At 41.8% G+C, this 19,673-nt stretch overlaps 1 protein-coding gene across 1 annotated transcript in view; it reads right to left on the bottom strand.

The window, feature by feature from the left end:
- LOC126291582 (sortilin-related receptor-like) overlaps window positions 1-19,673 on the bottom strand; it is a 177,820-nt gene that overhangs the window by 3,448 nt on the left and 154,699 nt on the right. Inside the window, 3 exon segments of the mRNA XM_049985115.1 lie at window positions 10,416-10,616; window positions 13,980-14,179; window positions 17,993-18,276. Coding sequence (XP_049841072.1) covers window positions 10,416-10,616; window positions 13,980-14,179; window positions 17,993-18,276 — 685 coding nt within the window.

Below are 19,673 nucleotides of genomic sequence, written 5' to 3'. Positions count from 1 at the left end.
TCTCTCTCTCCTCCTCCTCCTCCCCCCCCCCCCCCCCTCTCTCCCTTCAAGTGTTTTGCCGAGTTTTTTTTTTTCAGTTTTCGGTTTTGGGCACACAGTCAAGTTAAAGTCCAAACATCAAACACCCATGCATACCAGCACAACTCGCAGTGCCTGAAGAAGATGGCTGGGTCGGTCAGTGAAATATTGTGCACAAAATGGGAACAAAACCTCAGTGTTACACTTTAAAGCACACTAACATGAGATGTACATCACTTGCACACCCTCTACAGCACAACAGTTGGTAAACAATTCTGGTCATCAATGTACACATAGCTTTTTGTAAGTTGTCTTTCGGAGCTGTGTAATGAAAGCACCGAGGTGACAAAAGTCACGGGACAGCGATATGCACATATACAGATGGCAGTAGTGTCACATACGCAACATACAAAAGGGCAGTGCACTGGCAGAGCTCTTATTTGTACTCAGGTGAATCATGCGAAAAGGTTTCTAAAGTGGCTATGGTCGGACGACGTAAATTGACAGACTTTAGACACTTGGGGCAGTCCGTTTTGGAAATCACTAGGGAATTCAATATTCCAAGATCCACAGTGTCAAGAACATCAAATTTCAGGCATTACCTCTCCCCACAGATGACACAGTGGCCGATGACTCACTTAATGACCGAAAGCAGAGGCATTTGCACAGAGGCGTCACTGCTAATGTCAGGCAACACTGGGTGAAATAACTGCAGACATAAATGTAAGACTTACATCAAATATACACAGTAGGAGAGTGCGGTGAAATCTGGCAGTAATGGGCTACGGCAGCAAACGACCAACACGAGTGCCTTTGCTAACAGCTCGATATCATCTGCAGCGCCTCTCCTGTGCTCGTGACCATATCAGTTGGACCCTAGATGACATTAAAACTGTGGCCTGGTTAGATGAGATCCGATTTCACTTGTAACAGCTAAGGGTAATGTTCGAGAGCAGTGCACATCCCATGAAGCCTCAGATCCAAGTTGTCAACAAGGCACTGTGCAAGGTGGCGACTGCTTCATAATTGTGAGAGCTGTGTTTACATGGAATGGACGAGTCCTCTCATCCAACTGAACTGATCATTGACTGGAAATTGTTATATTTGGCTGCTTGGAGACCATTTGCAGCTATTCATTGACTTCATGTACCCAAGCAATGATGGATGACAATATGCCATGTCACTGGGCCACAATTGTTTGCAGTTGGTTTGAAGAAGTTTCTGGACAATTAGAGTGAATGATCTGACCACGCAGATAGCCCGACATGAATTGCAACAAACATTTATGAGACCTAACTGAGGTCAGTTTGTGCACAAAATCCTGCACAGAAAACATTTTCACAATTATGGATGGCTACAGAGGCAGCAAAGTTCAGTATTTCTTCATGGAACTGCCAGAAAACAGGTACGACTGCTCATCGGCAGCTATGGTGACGCAGGAAGCTCACATGTTCATACATATATAGCATTAAGAGATCTTACATGATGTCATAAAAGAACAGGACATCAGAGGATACTTCGAGAGCATAGTAATTTTGTAAACCATACTAAAATGCATAATTTGGATTACACATTCATATGTCAAAATTCACAAGTAGGTAGGTTCCAATGTGATATTAAGCTTTCCAGTGCACTTTTGGGATGCAAATTTTCTTTGAGTACCAGTACTGCATTGTATCATGTTTGGTTCTTTATTGTGGCATAATGCCGTAAATGCCAGATGATGAAAATGTGCACATGAAATTCAGTGAACAGTTGAAACTAGCCAACAGTGTGGAATTAAACACTTCATTTCTTATAAATTGACTGCATCTGCGGAAAAGATGAGCCACATTTATTTAGCAAACTGACAAAAATAACTCCAATGTTGTTGACTACCAAAAAGATGAAAATGAAATAAAATCAGAAAACTGAAACTGACAGCATCTCTTAGCCTTCTCTAATTATGTGAACATATTTTAATTTGATAGCTCCCGGCCACACAAATCCATTTTGTTTTCATTTGATGTGTGAACTGTAAATGAAGAGGAAGCAGCAAAATCACTAAACCCAAACACGAGTCACTATCCCTCTCCCCACTACAACCCTGACTGCTCTGGGCATACATGAATCTGGCAACTTGGACAAGCCGGAGAATTTTTCCTGGGTATCACGACTGCTTCTTCCTACCACTGTAGCCACACTAAGTAGTCAGGAGTGGAGAGTATTGCTCATACGCAACACAACTGCACAGTGCCCACTGGCGACTGCTCAAAACGAACTGAATGTTAACATTTATGACTTCATGCTCATCGGAAGTATTCCATAGTCTTCATATTAAAGCCTTTGACACATTTTGGTTTTGGCAGGCGCTTGTGTGTGCACTGTGTTTTGTTGTTGTAAATGGAGCATTTCATTTGTAACTTAAGTTTTAGTTTGGTTTTAATCTCTTGTTTCTGCAGTAGCAGGGTACAGTAAAATTCTTTGTTAGACTATTAATTCTTACCAGTCAAATTCACTGAAATTAAAACAATGAAAAATTCCTGGGTTTTTCCCGGTTTTCTCCAAGATAAAAAAATTCCCGGGTTTTTCCTGCGTTTCCCAGAGCATATATGTCCTGTATGAAGTGTGCCGTGTGTACACGCCCTTGAGAGCTATGAAGTGTGGTGTGTGCACAATCTTCTTCAAGACAACACACATCTGTAAAAGATTATGATAAATATCCACTGGCAGATATGGATCTGTAATTTTTATGAGGTTCTGTTAAATTACATGCCCCCAAATGAAGAAATTCATCCCTTTCTACATACAGGATCACTCAGATGTTTCCACAAATGAAATTATGATCGGCCAAGAACTGCTACAGCTTTTTGATGTCTCAGAGTCGTGGCACACAGTTTCATTCCAATGTCTTCCAAAAATTCTCTAAATGCAAGAATCTATTTGTAATATTATTTGGCAATAATAAATATGGATGGAGCAGAGAAAAAATTCATCACAGATGTATATGTCATCAAAAGTAGTTGAATTCCATGAACTTTTAGTATTTTAACAAATTCAGATGGTTTCCAAATGTGACAAGTACTCTGCAAAAGATGTTTCAATTGTGAAGTGAAACATTTCACAACACTAAATATCTGAGACCCACATTCTGTCTCAGTGGCTAAGTGGTAAAGTGATAAAGTGATAAAATACCAGACCAAAGAACCATAAGGCTCGGGTTTGATCAGTGGTCAGTTTTTAGATTTCTCTCTCTCATCATTTCTTTCAACTCTGGTAGTGTTTGTATAAACAAACATAAGTGAGAAATCCTGAGTCAAACTATATGGAATCAGAACTATGTAACATTGTTTTCAAAGCAATCTTCAGATTGGTGGCAGCTTAACGATGTGTAGAAGATCTTTCTTGCACACTGTTGGCAGCCCATGTAATTTCCACAGAAGTGCACCCCAGGCTCTGCCTTTTGACAACTTCCTTGCAAAAGGAGGTTGTATTTAAAAATAAAGGAGTTTTTCCAACCACCTGGTTCTTGGAAGCTAATCTATCTCGCAACCTATGGAATTTTATACCAAACTGTGTAGCTCAACAATACGTTACAGACCACATTTAAAAAAGATCTCATTGTCTTCAGCAGCCGGGAGAACAATCAAGTTAACAATGTGAAGCTTTTGCACTGTGGCTCCCTCTACTGCAAAGAAACAGCTTCTTCTCAGGTTAGAATTCACATTCCTAATCTTTTACTGTTTTATTTTGTCTGTCAAGTCCATAGAAATTGTTAAACAGTGTCTTTACCTGCCACTGACTATGTAGCATTGTTTAATTCTCTATTAATCAGAAAATAACATAGATATTGTCACATAATTTTTCCCTACTACAAGGACTTGATAAGTTGATCAAACTTTTCAGCCTGCCTAGTTGTAGCCACCTCAAGCATCCATTCAGTTTTAGTCCCAAGGTGAATCATCTACCAAATTCCTCACAGAGTAAAGAAAAGCAAAAGAACCTTGAAATGTAAACCATAAATTTGTCCAATCAGTTTTTCACTGACTGACCTGGATCCTTTATGTAACAGTAGCAGCACAAAGAAAGTTTATGACCAAGGCCTGGACCATGCTGGCAGATAGAGAGTCAGGATATCTGTTCAGCTGTTAAAAGAGTCTGTGGCCACTTGCTTCTGGACAAGATTCACAGTTTTGTGAGGGCGACATACTGACTATAATGTTAGTCTTTTACTCAGAAGATGGGTGAATATTTCTTAGTCAAGGTGTTATGAAAGGAATTAGTTATGGCTGTATTCCCAAAGCTTCATTGATATACCATTATACTGAGAAAATATTGTGTGTTTGAACATTTTACTGGAAAGAATGGAAAGGGGAAAAAAAGAGGACGAAACCTCTAGTGCACATAACCCATCCTCTTTTTTTTTTTTTTTTTTTTTTTTTTTTTTTTTTTTTTTTTTTTGCCCACCAAGAGACACTTGAGTCTTGCTGTCTCCTGAAGTGTGCCAGCAATTATGTAACAGGGCTTCATGTATTTGTTCAGTGTTTAAAAATTTAATTTTCTGCTACTTACACATATCACTAATCTTTTTAGCAGGTATCCCAGTTGCTGCCAAGGTCATAAAGGATACTTAAGTAATAAGAGGATGCACTTTCTGACAAAACTAATCAAACTGCATTCTGCTTCACATATACATCATCAGCACCTACAGTTTTGATGCAGTGCATAAAATAATAATAATAATAATAATAATAATAATAATAACAACAACAACAAAATTTTGAACATGGTCGATAATGCAGCAACCGTAGACGAAATTTATAATATTACTTGAAAATACAGCTCTTTGGTTGAACAGGTAAAAAATTTTCAACCTCTGCAACCGAAGAGCTGTATTTTCAAGTAATATAATAATAATAATAATAATAATAATAATAATAATAATAATATTTAAAGTTCTTCTCAAGTGATGTGCTATTTTTTTGTTTCATATGAATCAAATGTCCAGTAAAATTTTGTAATAATATGTATGAAAGTGTCTAAATGACAAACATCTACATACATGCCACAGAAACAAGAAAGCTGTGGTAGAAAGAAACATAGATCTACTGACATCACAATTTTACAGATGTGAATAGCCATTCACTACAATGCAATACATTTCAATTTAATAGTTTGCTTACCAATGAGAGCACCAACTAGAATAGTTTTTTGGAAGAGGAGAAAAAAAATTAATTACTCCTCTTAAATGACGGTATGTACAACAGAGAAGTTTAACACATATCACAAAATTCTCACTTTGCACTGCTGTCACAAAAATATGCCTCCGATTTCTTAACAATCAACAAAAGAACATTTAGAGCTTGTGAATGTAATTCTAGCACCAATACTGTTTGGATACACCGTATGATATTTAAGGCTATACACTATCAGAAATAATAAAACCAATTTCCAAATAGCCATCTCTAATGGTGCAAATGCTACAACTACCACAAAGGCTCCCTTCTTCTTGCATCAGAATTAAATAGGGCAACCACAAGTACAAAAAATATTCTAAAGTTGACATTGCAAATTAGGATAGATCACTACTCATCACACTGTAGAGGTACTGAGTGCCAAATGAGTAAAATTTAAAAATAGACTGTAGGACATTTAACCTGTCAGATTACGTTCTTTATGTGATTTGCCATCGGGATCCTTCCTACTGACACCAACTTTTCTGAGCTGCACAGGTGCCTGTAATGTGTCCTTTACTCCCATAATTCCTGTCTCCACATGCATCCACCTGCACAGTTCTCACCCCCCTTCTCTGGTTCTCTCCATCCACCATCTCTCCCAGTGCAGCCGCCTGGTACTGCACCTGACAGCCCAACACACCACTCCCCCACACAATCCCAAATGTGTGTGCATAGTCTACTTTAAATGACCACATCTGCCACTCAATATCTCCAATGGGATGAGTAGCAATCTATTAATATTGTACAAAGTGTATTCCAAAACTAGTGACCGTTCGGTTACCATATTTACTCGAATCTAAGCCGCACTTTTTTTCCTGTTTTTGTAATCCAAAAAACCGCCTGCAGCTTAGAATCGAGTGCAAAGTAAGCGGAAGTTCGGACAAATGTTGGTAGATGCTACCACAACTAAGTTCTGCCGTCGAATATATGTAGCGCTTCCCAGGCATGCTTTGCAGGCACAAAGATAAATACTGGCGCCAAAGCCTCTGCGTCCGTAAATAAATTTAAAAAGAAAGGTGGAAGATTAGCTTTTTTTTCTCCGCACCGACTTTCGACCACTTTTCATACATTATCCAACGAAGTAAATACGAATTCCGTATTGTTCATCTTCGAATGTAGCAGCATTTCAATGTACTACGAAAACACGACTGGCAAGACTGTTTGGGATGTTTGTCAACATGGCCAACTCTACGTTCTGAATTTTTTCGTACCTCTGAGAAGAAATGGTTTGCTAATAGGAACTTTTATGTATTGTGAATCACATGCAGTATTCTCTTCACCATAAGAATAATACGAATATAAACATTTTGCCATGTATTCTTTTGTGTTTGCTGCTATCTCATTTAAATCTGCTGTTGGCTCAGTTTAGTTTCATAGTTTATTAGGGCTAATAAACTACGAAACTAGAGTGAGACAACAACAAACGCGGAAGAATATATATAACACGTCATGTTTATATTCGTATTATCCTTATGCCTAATAGTGGTACAGCTAGAAATGAAGCAAGGGAATTGACTAGATTTTTAAATGTAAGATGACTAATTTCTGTGCAGAATTTAATGTACTAAACAGGCGTCTGCAAAGATTTTCAAACGGAGAAAAATTTTCGCTGAACTCTCGCTCAGAACATCATCTATCACACGCAATCTGTCATTTGGTTCTTGTTGATCGTAATCGAAGAAAGCAGCAGTGTAAGTAACAACAAATAGCAGTCTCTTGCCACTGTTTCGCGAGACTATTCATCTCTTTTGTTTTTTAATTGTAAGCAGCGGTAGCGTGCACAAAAGCAAGCCATGCCGTGAGCGGCGACAGGTCGTAAACACACATTATCAGAAGGCGACAAACAATGAATGACACAGAACAGTAATGCATTTTCAGCTTAGAGTGACAAACACCTATAACAAAGAGAAAGGCCCTTATCAGATTTTTTTTTAAAAAAAGGAAGGGTACCAGTATAAGTATGGACGGAGCACGTGGCACATAGCAATGGCTACCTCATAAAGTTTAACTGATAAGCTTACAACTCGAACCAAACTACTGTAGCTCTATTGTCATTCATTTGACCTAAATTGTGTCTCATATTACAATGGACCAACTTTGCTTCGATTTGGTGTGGCCGAAAACTTTTCTCCCCCCTTGAATTTCGAGTCTCAAATTTCAGGTGCAGGTTAGATTCGGGAATTTTTTTTTCCCCTTGATTTCAAGTCTCATTTTTCAGGTGCGGCTTAGATTCAAGTGTGGCTTAGATTCTAGTAAATACGGTATATATACAAAAAAAAAAAGCTCATGACGAAAGTGATACGATACAAGCAGAAGAAATGAATCAAATGTGTGCCACGGCCGGGACTCAAACCCAGGTCTTCTTGCTTACTAGGCAGAAATGCTAACCATTACACCACCACAGTACTATGGTCAACATTGCTGCATGAATAACCCAAGTCGAGTGCCCTCCCCAAAACCAACTTCATTTTGTATCTTCAGCTTATTTTCTCCCTACATTCTCACCATTGTCAGGGCTCTCTGGCATTGGAATAGTACCCTAGCATTGGATGTAATGGGAATCTTCAGCTGAAGATACGAATTGAAGTTTGTATTGGGGAGAGCATTCGACTTGGGAAGTTCGTGCAGAAATGTTGACCTCGGTGCTGCGGTGGTGTGATGGTTTGCATTTCTGCCTAATAAGCAAGACGACCTGGGTTCCAGTCCCTGCTCTGTCGCAAATTTTAATCCATTTCTTCTGCTTCCATCATTATTACTATCGCATACTTAAATGCCACATGGAAAACTTTAATTATAAGATCCATACGATCATGACAAAAGGTTTTTATGGACAGTAATATTTTACTACATATCTACCTTACTTTTCCTCACTGCTCACATCTCTACACTATGTGTAACATTGCACCAATTTTGTAAACCCCTTTGCATAGAAGTCTGCCATCTGAGAATTGAACCACATGTTGAATTCATCGTCATCTTTACATTGCTGTTCACCCAGCCACTATTTCAAATTCAAGAAGGAAAAATAGTCACTTGGCGCAGGAATTGTACGGAGGGTGATCAAAAAGCTCCAGAAGTAAATCTTGAGTCTTATTCTCAGTTTTGGAAGCGAAGTGAGGACATGCATGGTAGTGAAGGAGGATTATGCCAGACAACAGCTTCCTGCAGTGCTGACTTTGGATTGCATTTCATAGTATATGTTAACTATAATTGTTGGTCCATGATCCATGAAATCAATGAAAAGGATATCTTTTTTGTCCCAAAAAACAGTAGCCATCATTTTTTTATTCAAGAATGGAGAGTGCTTAAACTTTTTTGGTTTCAGTGAACTGGGATGGTGCCACTGTATTGATTGCCGTTTCGATTCTGCTTTGGTGTACAATATCCATGTCTTGGTGCCCAAAACAATGTGGGGCAGCTTAAGATCCTTTTGCCAGCAAACAACTAATCACACCGTGCATTTCACAACTGGCAGGATCTACAGTTGTCTCAGTCATTGCGATTTGCTCTCACTGACTGGCAAATGACTGCTGAACCAAACCAACACTGCAGTAGTTTCCTAAGGAGTCGGTAGAAACTTCATTTAGGCCAGCCATCAGTTAAAATTAGTTCTGGAATATGCCTCATTGTTATTCCACACAGAATTTCCCAGTTTCAAAGATGACATTTAGTGATTTATCATAAATGGACATGTTTATCACAAGGAGTTATCTGCCATCCTTAGTTCAATGAGTGTCATACTGAAAGTCACAAGCAACCCATTGTAAATTCAAATTTCAACAATGTAACAAAAACAGCTGCAGGATCGTAATCTGCAGACTTTCCACTGTATGTTGCTACACCGTGACATAATTAGCGTCTATCACATGAGCGCTGGCAGTACTTCCAAAATGGTGGACATCAGTTTTTAATTTCAACAGTACACAGTAATTGAATTCTTTATCAAAGGGGGGAAATCTGCTGCTCAGATTTATTTCAGACTTCAACATGCCTAAGAAGACACCAGCACAGATGTTAGCTAGCAGTGTAAGGAACTGGGTAAAGCATTCCAAAGGTGGAAAAACAAGTATCCAAGATAAGCCACGCACCAGTCAGCCGCGAACTGCATCCATGTAATGCAACAAGGAAGGAGTTGGCGAGTTCATTAGGGAAGACAGGCAAGTCACAGTGAATGAAATCATAATAAACTTGCAGTAGGACACAGTGCACGAAATGATTCAAAGCTTAGGTTACCAAAATGTTTATGCTTGCTGGGTCCCACATTTATTGAACAATGACAACAACTTCAGAGATTTCAACATGGAGGTGGTGATTTTTGGACAAGTGTTGTGACAGAACAATAACACTACAAGATGGTGGCCAAGTATCCTCGAGAGGTTGGAATGGAGTTCTATCGTAAGGGTATTTTCAAACTTGCAGAGAGGCAGGAAAAATGTGTGCAAAGAAATGGAGACAATGATGAAAAGTGAGAGAAAAGCCTGTAGATTATGATGATGTACTTTGTTTCTCCAAAAAGTAAATATCAAGAAATTTAAAAATTGTTGCTCGCTACTTTCAACATAATCCTTGTACAAAATACCTTCATTTTATGTCTGTGTATCTTATCCATAATGGATGGGGATGAACTCCATGACTACTTCTTTACAGCATGTAGAATAACACCGTATGACTGGTAGCGATCATTATACTACACCATTTTTCTGCCTGTTCCATCAAATATTGATAGTGAACTGATACTTCCACTAAGACAGGTTACTCTGTAGCTACGACATACATTCTGAAGATGAGCAACATTGCTTAAAACTTGTCATTTACTTTTCTTGATTGCTCTAAAGTGGAATGTATGAAAGTTAGAGGCAGGGGAGAGGGGGGGCTTCCCTTTTCAACATATCTCTCACTGTTTCTCTAAGCATTAAACTAGTTGAAGAATATGCATTCAGTCTATATAAAGAAAAAATATATATTTCTATAATATTCTGCTTCTAGGAAACTTGCTTTTCCAAAAAATGTAATTGAATGTGAAATAATACTGCAAGCATTTTGTTTCTCGATTAAAAACCGGGACACCTGGTCAGCCTACGTAAGGTCTCCAGGTAAGACTTGTATGAAAGAACAAAAATCTTTGTAGTGTACCAGGGCAAAGCAACAGTACCTCTTATAAAAAGTGAAGCGCAAACTTACCGAGTCCGTCTGCTCCCGAGAAAGTTGCCGAGCCCGAGCGTGTGTCATAGTGGCTGTTTGCAAATGACACGAAGCTGTGCTGCAGCCGCCTGTGGCGGTACACCAGGAAGCCCACAACGGCAAGCAGCAGGCCGACCACCACGATCACTGGCACCACCACCCCAGCGACGCTCGATGCCGTCAGCACGGCCACCCACGAACCTGAGGGCAGGGCGGCTGTGTGACAGTCGGTGCCATTGTCCTCCAATTCTGTTAGCAACACTCTGCAGTTTCAAAGTTTAATTTTACCAGGACATACACAGGGGGAACAACAACAACAACAAAATTTTTGAGTTTGTTCGCATATATTTGGAGAGTAATAATGTAATTATGATTTAATTTTGTTCATTGTTGTCAGTGTCATCAGTGTGACTCCATTACTTTCATATAAGAAAATCACAACAGTTGAGAGTCAGTAATTGCAATTTTTATTAGGGATTCATTTAAGACCACTATCAGTTCACAAGATCAGAAGATATCCTGTTAAACATAAGTAGGAATATTACAAGGTGATGTACATATGCAGGTATACTACAAGGTGATGTGCTTTACTGTAATAAAGCTATAATGTTTATAGAACTAAGACAAATAGTGAATTAATTACTGTTTTCAGCAGTTGTAACATAATTTTTAGGGGCAGAATATGAAAAAATTGTGGCTTTATTACAACAGTAGGAATTGAAGTCCAGGAAGTAGTATTAAAAATTTTGATGTTAGCCAGTGACATTGCAATTCTGTCAGGGACAGCAAAAGACTTGGAAGAGTAGTTGAAGCGAACAGTCAAGTGTCCTGAAAGGAGGATATAAGATGATCATCATTAAAAGCAAAACAAGGATAATGTAATGCAGTTGAATGAAATCATTTGATGCCATGAGAAAGAGATTAGGAAACGAGACACAAAGTAGTAGATGAGTTTTGCTGTTTGGGCAGAAAAATAACTGATAATGGCCAGGGTGGAGAGGATATAAAATGTAGACTGGTAACGGCAAGAAAAGCATTTTTGAAGAGGATTTAAGTGTCAGGAAGTCTTTTCTCAAGGTGTGTGTTTGGAGTGTAGCACTGTATGGAAGTGGCACACAGACAATAAACTGTTTAGACAAATAGAGAATAGAAGCTTCTGAAATGTGGTGCTACAGAGGAGGGCTGGAGATCAGATGGGTAGATCATGTAACTAATGAGGAGGTACAGACAGAATCAGGAAGAAAAGAAATCTATGGTATAACTTGTCTAATAGAAAAGATTGGTTGATAGGAGACATTTTATGACTTCAAGCGATCACCAGTTTCGCATGGGAAGGAAGTGTGATGGTAAAAATTGTAGCAGGAGAGCAAAAGAGAAATACAGTCAGTATATTTAGAAGGATGTGGGTTGCAGTAGTTACTCGGAGATGATGGGGTTTGTACAGGATATAGTAGCAAGCAGAGCAGCATCAAACTAGTCTTTGGATCGAGGACAGCCATAATGACAACAATGTCACATTGTAATATTCCTACTATGTTTAACCTGAATTCAAAATTGATGTGAAATGATCGAGCACAGAAGGGGGGCCCAAAGGGCTCGAAATGTGTTGAAATAAAAATCACAATTAGTGATTGAACACTGTTTTGTCTTCCTAATTGTACTTTATTCTTCCTGCTCCCCCATTTCCTTCTTTTCTGCAAAAATACATTCGCAATAGTGAAAAAGCCTTAAATATGCAATCGCCAAAATGAACAACATAAAACAAAGGTTAATGCAGCAGCCCTCACACGCAAAACTACAGTGAAGCAGTTGAACTAACTGCGAGAACAGCTCGGCACAGTGCCATCGTGCCACTCTTCCACACCATGTGCAACCAATGTGGGAAGTGCATAGTGGCCAATTCTTCATCAATTGTTATTTTACAGTGCCACAAAAACAGAATTCAGACAGAACCGATAAAAAATACATGATAGCCTGAGGGAAAGTAGTAAACTGGGTGTCACTGTTGTCAATAGCGAGCAATCTGAGTGTATCGAGCAAGCTGAGTGTATCGAGCAAGCTGAGTGTATCGAGCAAGCTGAGTGTATCGAGCAAGCTGAGTGTATCGAGCAAGCTGAGTGTATCGAGCAAGCTGAGTGTATCGAGCAAGCTGAGTGTATCGAGCAAGCTGAGTGTATCGAGCAAGCTGAGTGTATCGAGCAAGCTGAGTGTATCGAGCAAGCTGAGTGTATCGAGCAAGCTGAGTGTATCGAGCAAGCTGAGTGTATCGAGCAAGCTGAGTGTATCGAGCAAGCTGAGTGTATCGAGCAAGCTGAGTGTATCGAGCAAGCTGAGTGTATCGAGCAAGCTGAGTGTATCGAGCAAGCTGAGTGTATCGAGCAAGCTGAGTGTATCGAGCAAGCTGAGTGTATCGAGCAAGCTGAGTGTATCGAGCAAGCTGAGTGTATCGAGCAAGCTGAGTGTATCGAGCAAGCTGAGTGTATCGAGCAAGCTGAGTGTATCGAGCAAGCTGAGTGTATCGAGCAAGCTGAGTGTATCGAGCAAGCTGAGTGTATCGAGCAAGCTGAGTGTATCGAGCAAGCTGAGTGTATCGAGCAAGCTGAGTGTATCGAGCAAGCTGAGTGTATCGAGCAAGCTGAGTGTATCGAGCAAGCTGAGTGTATCGAGCAAGCTGAGTGTATCGAGCAAGCTGAGTGTATCGAGCAAGCTGAGTGTATCGAGCAAGCTGAGTGTATCGAGCAAGCTGAGTGTATCGAGCAAGCTGAGTGTATCGAGCAAGCTGAGTGTATCGAGCAAGCTGAGTGTATCGAACAAGTTGAGTGTATCGAACAAGTTGAGTGTATCGAACAAGTTAGTTTCCAAATAATGTGCACAGTGCATATTGTCGACATTTGCACTGTTGTGCACACACTGTCAGTGCATTACAGATACTAATATACAAAGTGGTAAGAAATCAAGTGAGGAGCGAATACCCTGTGAGACTGGAGATCACACATCTCTTCTACCAAAATACTGAAAAGAACATTTCCGAACAACTACCAAAATTGTCTCTTAAGGTTGATGATAGCATGAAATTACTGTTTGCTTTTTAGTGATGAAACTGAAAATTTTCAGTCTCGAGTTTGCTCGTAGATGTTACCTTTAATCGTTGCAAACAAAGCTATCTTGAGTTTAGTTTTGCTGCCGATTACTGCCGTCTTTTTCTTGACTAAATTGCACATCATGAGGTTGTGGTTAGTTTAGGGGACGACTTTAAATTCAGGGCCAAAATACCCCATGTCAAGTGATGCATGTCAACTATCAAGTAATTTTAATTGGACTATACCCCAAATTTGTAGTTAGTGTACTTTATAGAAGAAGATAGCAGTGGTTTTTACCATCCCCAAAGGCCCTCCTTGATGGTGTAATTCGTGGACCATGATAAGAGAATGAATGAAACTGAATTAATAAATGAATGAATGAATGAATAAATGAATATGATACAGAATTTGGCTCATTACACAATCTTGGAAATTTGTTCCTCTCATGCTTCATAAGTGACTGCAATCTAGAGAAATACCTCACCTTTATCTGGACTAAGAAGTGATACAACTTCTGAAGGTTGTGAGCAGTAACCTTCCTTTGTCTGCAGCTGTACTGCAAAACTGTACGTCTGTCCACTCTTCAGCTCGTCTAGTGTCAGTGGGGGGCCTCGGATCTCATACTCTGTAGCCTTCAGTTGGTCAAAAGCAGGACCCTCAGACACCAGCACTTTGTAGCGGTAACTGCAAAGGAAAAAGTTATTTATTAGCCACTGTTCATCAGAAGCGAAACACAATACTGCAGGCTGCAACTTTTGCACCCATAAATCTGCCAGCAACAACACAATAGCCAAAAAAAGAATAAAAGCTCCTTCCTTAATCTGCCAGGAAGTTTTGTATTTGTGCACAGTCCCCCACAGAGTGAAAATTTCATTCTCTGGGGTGTCACTGGGTCAAGATCCTGGACATGAAGTCCTTTTGGAAATTTTGAAGATATAAACATAATAAAAAAAATGAAACCGATACAGGAATTTTGAGTCGGCACAACCCAATCTTGATATAGGGGGAAAAAAAAAAAAAAAAAAAATGGAATCCTCTGCGCTCCACTTCCAAATCACATCATTTCAGGTTGGGGGCCAGAGATATGCGAACAAGCAAAGCAGAAGAGGCAAAGGGGGATGGGAGAGGAAAAGTGGAGGGCAGAAATGGGCATTAAGATGACAAAGTTAAAGGAAATGAGAAATGTGAAGAGGAAAAGTGTAGGAAGGGGGGGGGGGGGTGAGTGAGTGAGGTTGGAGTGAGGTTGGAGTGAGGTTGGAGTGAGGTTGGAGTGAGGTTGGAGGGAGGGGGGAGGTTGGAGGGAGGGGGGAGGGAGGTTGGAGGGAGGGAGGGAGGGAGGTTGGAGGGAGGGAGGTTGGAGGGAGGGAGGTTGGAGGGAGGGAGGTTGGAGGGAGGGAGGGAGGGAGGGAGGTTGGAGGGAGGGAGGGAGGGAGGGAGGTTGGAGGGAGGGAGGGAGGGAGGTTGGAGGGAGGGAGGGAGGGAGGTTGGAGGGAGGGAGGTTGGAGGGAGGGAGGGAGGGAGGTTGGAGGGAGGGAGGTTGGAGGGAGGGAGGTTGGAGGGAGGGAGGGAGGTTGGAGGGAGGGAGGGAGGGAGGGAGGTTGGAGGGAGGGAGGGAGGGAGGCTGGAGGGAGGGAGGGAGGTTGGAGGGAGGGAGGGAGGTTGGAGGGAGGTTCGAGGGAGGTTCGAGGGAGGTTCGAGGGAGGTTCGAGGGAGGTTCGAGGGAGGTTCGAGGGAGGTTCGAGGGAGGTTGGAGGGAGGTTCGAGGGAGGTTCGAGGGAGGTTCGAGGGAGGTTCGAGGGAGGTTCGAGGGAGGTTCGAGGGAGGTTCGAGGGAGGTTGGAGGGAGGTTCGAGGGAGGTTCGAGGGAGGTTCGAGGGAGGTTGGAGGGAGGTTGGAGGGAGGTTGGAGGGAGGTTGGAGGGAGGTTGGAGGGAGGTTGGAGGGAGGTTGGAGGGAGGTTGGAGGGAGGTTGGAGGGAGGTTGGAGGGAGGTTGGAGGGAGGTTGGAGGGAGGGAGGGAGGGAGGTTGGAGGGAGGTTGGAGGGAGGGAGGTTGGAGGGAGGTTGGAGGGAGGGAGGTTGGAGGGAGGTTGGAGGGAGGGAGGGAGGGAGGGAGGTTGGAGGGAGGGAGGGAGGGAGGGAGGTTGGAGGGAGGGAGGGAGGGAGGGAGGTTGGAGGGAGGGAGGGAGGGAGGTTGGAGGGAGGGAGGGAGGGAGGTTGGAGGGAGGGAGGGAGGGAGGTTGGAGGGAGGGAGGGAGGGAGGGAGGGAGGGAGGTTGGAGGGAGGGAGGGAGGGAGGTTGGAGGGAGGGAGGGAGGGAGGTTGGAGGGAGGGAGGGAGGGAGGTTGGAGGGAGGGAGGGAGGGAGGTTGGAGGGAGGGAGGGAGGGAGGTTGGAGGGAGGGAGGGAGGTTGGAGGGAGGGAGGGAGGTTGGAGGGAGGGAGGGAGGTTGGAGGGAGGGAGGTTGGAGGGAGGGAGGTTGGAGGGAGGGAGGTTGGAGGGAGGTTGGAGGGAGGTTGGAGGGAGGGAGGGAGGTTGGAGGGAGGGAGGGAGGGAGGGAGGTTGGAGGGAGGGAGGGAGGGAGGGAGGTTGGAGGGAGGGAGGGAGGGAGGGAGGGATGGTAACATGATGGACAAGAGGAGAGAGGGACAATGTGAGGGAGTGGTGAGTAAGGAAAGAGGTGGCGTGAGGTGAGGGAGGGGGGGGGTGCAGGGGTGAGTAGGGGAGAAGGTCGATGGAGTCATCATTAATTATCCTCTCTCTCTCTCTCTCTCTCTCTCTCTCTCTCTCTCTCTCTCTCTCTCTGTGTGTGTGTGTGTGTGTGTGTGTGTGTGTGTGTGTGTGTGTGTGTGTACACCCAGTGGCTATTTGCATACAACAGCAACATGTTGACAGACTGGCAGAATAATTTTTCAAGAGAGAATTTGAAGTTGATGCTTTCTTTTGAAAAGTTTTCAACAGTGTATGGTTGTTGAGCTATTTTTTCTTTAACTGATTACAAGATGTGATCTAACAGTAGTGGGATCTTTTTTTTTAATTTCACTGGTTTTGTACACCTGATTTTCAAATTTCTCTTTTATAATTTTATCTTTCTGGTACACATGTTCCTGATGTATGTTTGCGTTTTCAGCTGTTTTGAATATTTAGTTTACTGTTGACAGTCAAAAAGGTTGTGTGTGTTTTCAAGCACTTGGCACATTTTTACTTTCAAAAAAGATAGATCATAGACTTTGCATTAAATTTTGATTGAAAAATTGAATAAAGTGCAGCACCGCACTTGAAAAGTTGACTGTGGCTTTTGGCAAATCTACTATGAGCAACACAAGAATTTACAAATGGTAAATATTTCTCAGAGGGTCGAGAAGACATACAAGAATTTACAAATGGTAAACATTTCTCAGAGGGTCGAGAAGACATTGTCAGTAACTGATGTGCTAGGGAATCCAGGGCGGCTATCGTCTTTAAGTTAGAAGAAGTAAAGAAAATGGTCCTGGAAAATTAACCAAATCACTACCAGAGAGGTTGCTGATAATTGTTTTTGGACTTTTGCGGATGAAACATGTAGCAGCAAAGTTTGTTCCACAATTGTTGAATTTTGACCAAAAATGATATGGTATAGACACCACTCAGGAACTGCTGAATGAAGTCGACAACAATCAAGAACTTCCAAAGGTTATAACAGATGACAAAACATGGGCAAATTGGTATGACATGAAACCAGGGCTTGATAGTACCAATTAAAACTGCCTGAAGAGCCAAGACTGCAAGGGGGGGGGGGGGGGGGGGGGGGGGGACAAGTTTGACTCCATGTAAAGGTTCTTCTCACTGTTTTCTTTGATTGCAACTGGATAGTGCATCACAAGTTCCTGCCTTAGTATCACACTGTCAATGGAGAATACTAGCTGGAACTTGCATGCCATTTGGGTGAAGCAATCTGAAAAAAATGGCCAGAGTTGTGGAAAAATCACATGTGGAAATTGCATCACAAAATGCTCCCACTTATACCTTAATGCTTCTTCATGATTTTTTGTCAAAAAATCAAACCGTTATGTTGCCTTAGCCACTGTATTCACCGGACATGGTCCCCTGTAACTACTCCTATTCCCAAGGCTGAAAAGAGGCATGAAATGATCTTTTTTTGCCACCAGAAATAAGACAAAAACAGAATTGCTGAACAAGCTGAAACATCATAATGAAAAGCGACTTAAAGAAGTGCTTCCAGGAGTGGAAAAAGCACTGACACAAGTGTATCATATCTAAGGGGGATAACTTCAAAGTGGACAAAGTTGATGTTGAATAAATGAAGGTTCTTTAAGTAAAATAAAAATTCCTGTTTCTATTTGATTACACCTTGTACATTAAATGGGAGGAGTTTAAATTATTTCTTTTTTCCCAATAATTTAAATAAGTTTGATCTGTTGTATCAGTAAATAAAATTAACTGAAAAACTCAGCAACAAAATAAGAGAAAAATAAGGAATGTTGTACAGACTTCTGTCCTTACCTCGTATTCAGCATTTCATTTGGTAGCTGAGGTTCCTGCCAGTACACTAGAATTGATTGGTTGGCCGCTTCCATGGCCTTGATGCTGTGTGGGACGGGCAGGGGTGCTGCGTGCCACACAGGGGGATAAGCTGCCGCCTTCTTGGCCCCCACAACGTCCTGAGCAACTTCTACATGGTATGATCCACCCCGTGCCACAATCAGCTGATGGTTCAGGTACGTTCCCGTGGTATTACCCAGACGCACACTCGAGGACTTTTTCAAGTTCACCTCCGTCACAGTAATCTGTAATAGCAATGCTCTTATTTATTCTCAGTTCCAAATGAAGTTTGCAATTAATAAGATACAGAAAAGTCCCTTCAGAATTCGGTGAGATGCTGCATTGTCACACGTATTATTTAACCTTCTCCCTGAAAAAGTTGTATGAGACCAGTAAATCTGCAAATGCTAACATATACTGAGGATAGGACAGATATTTCAGTTGAGAGAAGAACTGATAAAAACAGTGGAGGAACTGAGCAGTAATGCGGGGAAGGTGGGTTTACGAATCTGCACAGAAAATAGATAAGTCATGGAACTAAGTAGAAGCATGAACCACAACGTGCCTGATAATTTACAGGTGGAAGACGCAAAGCTGAAAATAGTTAAGGACTTTAAATCCTTGGGATCACACTTCAGCCACAAATATAATGTCCAGTCAGAAGGAAAGCAATTAATCGCTAATGCTCTAGATCCATTACAACAGCCTAAAACCAGTTATGAAATCAGGGTAACCCCAACAAAAGTTAAAATGAAGGCATACACTGAGGTGATAATTGTCATAGGATACCTCCCAATATAATGTAGAACCACCTTTTGTCCGGAAAAGTGCAGCAACTCGACATGCAGTCAGAAGTCTCGTGCAGAAATACAGAGCCACACTACCTCTGTAGCCATCCGTAATTGTGAAACTGTTGCTAGTGCAGAATTTTTGCACAAAGTCACCTCCCGATTATTTCCCATAAACATATGATGCATGGACAACTCAATTGCTCAAACGGCCTGCAGTGTTCTTCGAACCAACTGTGAATAACTGTAGCGCAATTACATGGTACATTGTCATCTATAAAAATTCCATCATTGTTTGGGAACGTGAAGTCCACAAATGGCTGCAAATAGACTCCAAGTAGCTGCACATAAGCATTTGCAGTCAACGATCAGTTCAATTGGAACACAGGACCCAGTGCATTCCCTGTAAATACACCCCACACCATTATGAAGCCCCCGCCATTTTACACAGTGTGTTGTTCACAACTTGGGACTGTGACTTCATGGGGCCTGCACCAAACACTAACCCTACCATCAGATCTTTCAAACTGAAAACTGGACTTCTCCAATCAGGCCACAGTTTTCCAGTCATATAGCAGCCAGCCGATATGGTTACCAATCCGAGAGAGATCCTGCAGCTCATGTTGTTAGCAAAGGCACTCTCATCAGTCGTCTGTTGTCACAGACCATGAACTACAAATTTCACTGCACTGTCCTGACAGACATGTTCATCATGTGTCTCACACTGATTTCTGCAGTTATTTCACACAGTGTTGCTCGTCTGTTAACACTGACAACTCTACAGAAAAGTCGCTGCTTAAGTGGAGGCTGTCAGCCAATGTGTCGTACATGGTGAGAGGTACTCTCGGCATACA

Source organism: Schistocerca gregaria, chromosome 9, assembly GCF_023897955.1.
Source record: "Schistocerca gregaria isolate iqSchGreg1 chromosome 9, iqSchGreg1.2, whole genome shotgun sequence".
In the NCBI taxonomy this organism is placed as follows: Eukaryota; Metazoa; Arthropoda; class Insecta; order Orthoptera; family Acrididae; genus Schistocerca; species Schistocerca gregaria.
This window is presented reverse-complemented; position numbering and strand designations above follow the sequence as displayed.